This window comes from Trichosurus vulpecula, chromosome 2, assembly GCF_011100635.1.
Source record: "Trichosurus vulpecula isolate mTriVul1 chromosome 2, mTriVul1.pri, whole genome shotgun sequence".
NCBI lineage: Eukaryota > Metazoa > Chordata > Mammalia > Diprotodontia > Phalangeridae > Trichosurus > Trichosurus vulpecula.
The window spans coordinates 34,871,573-34,878,283 of record NC_050574.1 but is presented as its reverse complement, the minus strand read 5'-3'; the positions used below and the strand labels follow the sequence as shown (position 1 = coordinate 34,878,283).

At 57.5% G+C, this 6,711-nt stretch overlaps 2 protein-coding genes across 7 annotated transcripts in view; one reads left to right on the top strand and one right to left on the bottom strand.

The window, feature by feature from the left end:
• Positions 1-6,711, bottom strand: part of LOC118839020 (zinc finger protein 850-like) — a 902,460-nt gene that overhangs the window by 495,438 nt on the left and 400,311 nt on the right. The window lies entirely within an intron of this gene.
• Positions 1,021-5,016, top strand: RBM42 (RNA binding motif protein 42). Of its 6 annotated transcripts, none has more exons than XM_036746445.1 (10): positions 1,021-1,209; positions 2,000-2,114; positions 2,288-2,375; positions 2,463-2,540; positions 3,029-3,094; positions 3,210-3,364; positions 3,749-4,084; positions 4,302-4,419; positions 4,529-4,723; positions 4,818-5,016. In XM_036746445.1, the coding sequence occupies exons 1-10, from the start codon at positions 1,082-1,084 to the stop codon at positions 4,928-4,930; spliced, it is 1,392 nt and encodes a 463-aa protein (XP_036602340.1). In that variant the 5' UTR covers positions 1,021-1,081; the 3' UTR covers positions 4,931-5,016. The 6 variants fall into 6 exon arrangements, with proteins under 6 accessions (XP_036602340.1, XP_036602344.1, XP_036602343.1 ...); XM_036746448.1 differs by having other exon boundaries at positions 1,035-1,209; positions 3,032-3,094; positions 3,213-3,364; positions 4,818-4,930; XM_036746447.1 differs by having other exon boundaries at positions 1,035-1,209; positions 3,213-3,364; positions 4,818-4,930.

Here is a 6,711-nt window from a genome sequence, read left to right as displayed (position 1 = left end):
CATATGTCCCAGTGTGCCTCCATCCAGGGATCAGGGGGAGGTTCCGAGGCCTCTCTGACCTCAGCTAGACCCTGTCATTGCCTATTTCTCCCTCGAAAAGGCTCATCTCAGCTTCTAGCTGGATATGCTCCTGGAAAGAGCATTTTCCTCCCATGCCCTGACACAGGTGATCTCCGACCGAAGGCTTTCCCTCTTCGGTTTTAATAGCAGCTAATACTATTTATACAATGCTTTTAGATTTGCAAAACATTGGGCAGACATGTCACCACAATCCCGGGAGGCAGGTGTGGTGTCTTTTACAGATGAGGGAACTGAGGCACCGAGGTTTAGTGGCGTGTACGGCGCGTGCTTACAGCTAATAAGTGTTACTACCCACCCCGTCCTTGGCCCCCTCTCATCTGCTCCAATCGCCCCAATCTTAAATAAAAGGCTTCACAATGTCTCACTGAGCTAGCCATCTCCCTCTTTTTCCTGGTTCACTTTTTAAACTGGCTCCATGTCCTGCCCCCAGTGGAGGTACCCCCCGAGCCTTCACCCTCTCGCTCCCGGGGGCCTACGAAGGCTTTCAGGGGGCTCACCAGATCCCAGCCTTTCCCCTGCCTGTCCACGCCTCCTGCAAATCGGCCTTCGAGGCTCCGCTCCCCCCAGGCTTCCAGGGCTCCCAGACCGCGACCCCTGCATTTTCCAAGTAGAAAAGCCAGAGGGGCGAGAATTTGACCGCGCCCTGCAACACTCGGGCCCGTTATAGGAGGGCTAGGGACTGAACCCAAACCCCCAGCGGCAGCGGGCAGGGACTTCTCCCGGCTCCAGGCCGGAACATCCCCGCCCTCCCGGCTGGAAAACAAACTTCCCACGAGTGCTGCTCGGTGGAAACAAAGTTGCGGGCTGGAGGCGTGGCCTCTGGTTCCTTGAGCTCTCATTGGCTCAGGAGGCGAGGGAGCAACTGCGCTTGCGCGCCTGCCGGGCCAGCACAAAGCGGAACTGGTTGGTTCATGTCGAGCACGTGCTTCCTGCGTCATCGGCGTGCGCCCGCAAAGACCGACTGACGGTGGCCGCGGCGGAAGCGGCTGTGGAGACGACGATGGCCGGGACAGGGCCGCCCCCGGGACTCCCGGGTGCGGGGGGAGCTTTGCCCTCGGGCCCAGGGCCTGGCGTGCCCGGGAAGAGCGGCGAGGAGCGACTGAAAGAGATGGAGGCGGAGATGGCGCTGTGAGCCCTCCCTCCCCCCGCCGCGCCCTGGGCCGGGGCGGCCGTCCCCCTGCCTCAGTGTAGGGGAGCCCGGGAGCGGGGAGGGGCGACCTCGTGGGGGTGGGGCAGGGAGAGGGGGCCTGGGCGTCTGCCTGCTGCCCGCGACCCCTCCTGGGGGGGAGGCCGCCTGTCTGCCCGCGGGGGCGGGGAAGGGGGGTCCTCCATTGCCCGCTGCCTCCGGCCCCTCCTCGGGGGTGGAGCCGCCTCTCTTCACCTCCCATCCCGGCGGGTCGGGTCTCTCTGGGCGTCTCTCTTCGCTTCCTCTGCCTCGTCTCCACCTCCCTGGGTCTGTCTCTGAGTATCTCCATGTAGGCGTCTCCATTCGGCTCAGATTCTGAATGTCTATGCCCCTACTTGGCATCTTTCTGCGTCCATCTCTCTTTCTGGATGTATCTTTTCCTATAATTATCTCTTGGTGTGTTTGTTGGTCTCCGTGTCTCATTCTGGAGGTGGTTCTGCGTGTTCCTGATTTTTTATCTCCCTTTTTCTTTCCCTGTCCACATCCACATCCTTGGTCTTTGCCCCACACTTGCTATTTTTTCTAAACATTTTCTGTGTCCTCCTGTGTCCATTTTTCGTTGTGTGTCTTGATCTTCGCTTGACATCAGTGTGTTTCTCTCTACCTCATGTTTCTCTGTCTCTGAGCCTGCAAAGAGAGAGGGTCGGACCAGGTAGCTTCTGAGATCCCTTCTGGCACCAAACCCAGTGATTTTCCTATGTATCTAAATCGTTTCATGTTTCTGCCTTGCAGGTTTGAGCAGGAAGTCTTGGGAGCCCCAATATCTGGGATTCCAGCCCCAGTTGTGCCAGCTGTGGAACCTGCACCTGTGATCCGCCCAATCATTGCCACCAACACCTACCAGCAGGTAGGGGGGGTCTGGTGTGCCTTCGTGTGTAGAGACTCTACCATTCAACTAGTTCATTAATTCCAAACCAGCTTTTATCCTTTGTCCCACTTGCCTATTAGGCTAAGCTGTCAAAAAAAAGAAGGAATGTGAGCTCCTTCTTGACTGCTTTTCTTGTCCTCCCCCCTGGTCAGGTCCAACAGAGCCTGGAGGCCCGGGCAGCAGCAGCAGCCACAGTAATTGCTCCCATTGTAGGTCCCCCTGGCCCCTTTGTGGGTCCTGGTGAGTTGGGAAGGAGGTATGAGGGAGGGTCAAGAAGGAGGAGTCCAAAAACTTCCCCCACCAATGCAGTTTTTTCCTCCTCCACAGTTGGTTTTGGTCCTGGAGGAGATAGAGGTCGTCTTGACAGCCCTGAGGCCCGGGATGCCATGTTCCTTCGCCGGGCGGGTCAGTGCCCAGGACCCAGAGTCTAGGACTCAACTTTCTCTGCCCCTAACACACACACACCTAGTGCCCCCATCCCCACCTCCACTAAATAAATTAACCTACCCAGGAAATCCCTCCAGGACAATCACAAAATCCTGAGATTCCCCCAGGATTTCTTCCTGATCCCTTAGAACTCCCCAACAATTCCACAATGCCTCCTCAGGGACATTTTTCCTGACCATGGTACTGTTTCAGAGACCTAACCCCAAGGGACCCCAAAAAATACCATCAAGCCCTTCAGAGTCATCTAACCCCTAGATACCCAATCCTTCCTCCCACATACAGATCTCCCAATGATCTCAGGACTCCCTGAGATTCAAAAGACAGACTCAGAGGTACCAACAGTGACCCTAGGACCCCCTCAACCCCTGAACCCCTGAGGTCTTCCTTCAAAGACCCTGAGGCATGATCCTTCACGCCCTGTCTCCATCTCTGTCTGTGTCTCTCAGCAGTGCCCCCGCAGCGTCCCCCCATCCTGCGCCCAGCCTTCGTCCCCCATGTGCTGCAGAGAGCGGGTGAGAGAAGGGCCCAGGGAATGTTCCTGGCCCGGCCCCATCCCCTCTTTGGCGTCCCCGGCACCTCAGAGACCCAAGGGACCCCCTTCACCAGAAACTTTCTCTTTCTCTTTAGCAGGTGGCCCACGCCCCATGGCTCTTCGGCCCCCACATCAGGCACTGGTTGGGCCTCCCCTGCCTGGTCCCCCCGGACCTCCCATGATGTTGCCACCAATGGCCCGGGCACCAGGACCCCCACTTGGCACAATGGCAACCCTGAGGCCTCCTCCAGTAAGTGTGCAGGGCATGTGAGAAGGGAATCTGTGGGGATACAAGCATCCCTATCATAAATCCTGGAATTCAATCCCCAACTTTGAGAGTATCATCCGGATCTCCCCTAGATGTTTGTGTCTCTGGTTTCTCTGCATCTCTCTGTTTTCCTTTCTTGTTCTGCTTCCTCTGTATCTCTGTCTCTTTTTCCATCTCTCTTCTCCCACTCAAGCTCTGAACCCACTCTGGTACTCCACAGTCTGAGCTATGAGTGCCTGCTGGCCCTGGAGGTGGGGGTAGTGGGCCTGCTTTGGGCATTATGTGGCCAGCTCCCCATGCCTGGCTCTGAGGCCCCTTGTTCCCTTCTGTTTCTCTGATACCTTCATCTCCTTGTGTTTCTGGCAGGAGGAGCCTCCAGCCCCTCGGGAACTAGGCTTGGGCCTGGGCCTGGGCCTGAAAGAGAAGGAAGAAGCTGCTGCTGTAGCTGTGGCAGCTGCTGCGGCTGCAGGGCTGGAAGAAGCGGGTGCAGCTGTGGGGGGCCCAGGAGCCGCTGCAGTCATTGGGCCCAGCCTCCCCCTGCCCTTGGCCATGCCCTTGCCTGAGCCTGAGCCCCTGCCTCTACCCCTGGAAGTCGTTCGGGGCCTGCTTCCACCTCTTCGAATCCCTGAGCTCCTGTCCCTCAGGCCTCGGCCCCGGCCCAGGCCTGAGCCTCAGCCACCCCCGGGACTCATGGCCCTCGAGGTCAGTGTGGGCTAGGTCTTCGCTTGAGAGCAGCATGGGTGTGGGGCTAGGGAGAGCAAAGGTGATTTGGAAGGTATCAGGGAAGTCTTTCCCAACAGTAGGCATTTAGTAAATACTCTGAGTGGGGAGGGACAGAGGACTGAAAACCTTAGTCTGCTCCAGGCACACCCCTGTCCCCCAGAGGCTCTTCAGTCCTCACCCCTGCCCCTCCTCCCAGGTCCCAGAGCCTTTGGGTGAGGACAAGAAGAAAGGGAAGCCAGAGAAGCTAAAACGTTGCATCCGAACAGCAGCTGGGAGCAGTTGGGAAGACCCCAGCCTCCTGGAGTGGGATGCAGGTAAAAGATTAGAGGCTGCTGAGGCCCAGGAATGAGGAGAAATGTCTTGGAGAGGTTGGGGCCAAGGTGGCTAAAGAGACCATCTTCTTTCTCTCCCTTTGTGGCCTAGATGACTTCCGGATCTTCTGTGGGGACCTAGGCAATGAGGTGAATGATGACATTTTGGCCAGAGCCTTCAGCCGATTTCCCTCCTTCCTCAAGGCCAAAGTTATCCGGGATAAGCGCACAGGCAAGACCAAGGGTTACGGCTTTGTCAGTTTCAAGGACCCCAGTGACTATGTGCGCGCCATGAGGGAGATGAATGGTAAGTCAGACCGAGTCCCCCTAGTCCAAAGTCCTTCACCCCCAGCCCTGAGCTCGGATGCCCTGACTGACCTGACACTCTTCCCCCCCCCCAGGAAAGTATGTGGGCTCTCGCCCCATCAAGCTTCGAAAGAGCATGTGGAAGGACCGCAACCTGGATGTTGTTCGGAAGAAGCAGAAGGAGAAGAAGAAACTAGGGCTTAGATAGCCCAGACCCCCAAGATTCCCCTTTATCCCCTGTGATGACCTTGCCCCTGTCCTCAGTCTGAATAAATTTGAATTCTTTCCATCAGACGCTCTAGAGCATTTTGTCATCTAGACACTACCCCAACACTACCAGCTGCTGAAGTGGGGGCAGGGGGTGAGGTTTGGAAAGATGAGACCCCAGGACCCCTTCTCTAGAGACACCCCCATTGTAGATGAGACTTGGAAGGATGGCAGCTGCCGAGGGGGAGGGGTCAGCCCCAGGAAAAGCCCAAATAAATGGCCCTAGTCCACCTTCCCCTCCCCTGGGCTCCCTGATGTCAAATTTTCCATTATGCTGTAAGGGGGTCTCAGGGTCAGCATGGGGCCCATCCTCCAACAGGAAACGACCTGGGGGGGCCCACTCCCCTCTTGGGCTCAACCCTCCAGCCCCAGTTTTCCAGGGTCTTGGGTGGGGGGAAGGGGAGCAGACCAACTCAAAGATTAATGTAAACACACTTTGAGTGATGGGGGACAGAAACAGGAAGAGTCAGATGGAGAAACAGATAGAGACTCGCTCTGCCCAGGAGGGATTCAGGAACAATGGGAGCTGCCTGTTCTTTGACACCTAAGATTTACAAAGCCTTAAACGTGCGTTTGGAGCCTCACTGGCAAGCGTGGGGCGAAGGTCCTACTGGCATTGCTGCCCTGCTTACAGATGAGGAAACTGAGTCCTAGAGACAGATATAGAAGTGAGGAGACCTGATCAGGGCAACTCTGTGGGGCTAAGGTACTTCAGATGTTGCTGTCTCCCTCTTAGAGATGAGGAAACTGAGTCCCAGATGGAGAGAAGAGAGAAATGGAGGGGAACCCATGAAGGTGGTGCTGCAGAAACAGGGAGGAAGGCAGGGATGTAGTCGTTGGAGCCTGTGGTTATGGGGTCCACCAGATCCCTGTGTCTCCTAGAGGACGCTGGCTGGCTGGGGAGCTGAGACTAACCCCGCGCCTCCAGAACTGGAAGGGAATAGGGCCAGGGTCACAAGGCAAGTTTCACCTTGGATGGGGAGTTGGGAAATGGGGTGCCAAAGGACTTCCTGGAGACAGGAGAGGCAAGCCCATACCCCCTCAAAGGGACAAGGATACAGGGCTTGGGTGTCGGAGCAGGGAGGACCGACGGAGACACCAAAACCCCCTCCCCAAGCGTCACACTCGCTGATTGTGACGTCAGCCCCTAGGGGGCCCAGCCGGAAATCCTCCACTTCCGGAGATAAGAGTTCGAGCCGCCCCCGCAGTCGCCCGCCAGACCCTCGGCCCGCAGCCCCCTCCCAGTTCAGAGACCTTTAACGCTGCCCAGAGACCCCTCCCCAGGTCCCCATGTCTAACCAACCTGCCGCCGAGCCCCATTTCCCAAGCTCAAGCCTACTCAAGTCACTCACCGAACCCACAGTGGCCCCCGTTACACCCTGTCTCCTGTGCCCCAAACCTTTCAGACATACCCACCGCAAATCCCTCGTGCTGCGGGATTCGCCCAGCGACTGCGACAGTCCCAGGCGCCCAAGCCCCTGAGGGCGGGGCTGGGGGTGGCCAGGGGCTGGGGGTCGCTAGCTCGCTTGATCCCACCACCTCCAGGAAACCCACCTGATTCCGACTCTGGGGAGCTGAGAGTGAGGGGCTGGTGCTGGGGGGATCGGACCTCAACCCCACACCCACACACTGCTCCCGGTGCTATCGAAACTAGGCCCCAAATTGGAGTTAATTACATTGGGGAAAGCTACAAGAAAGGGGGCCTGCCGGGGCGTCTCAAGA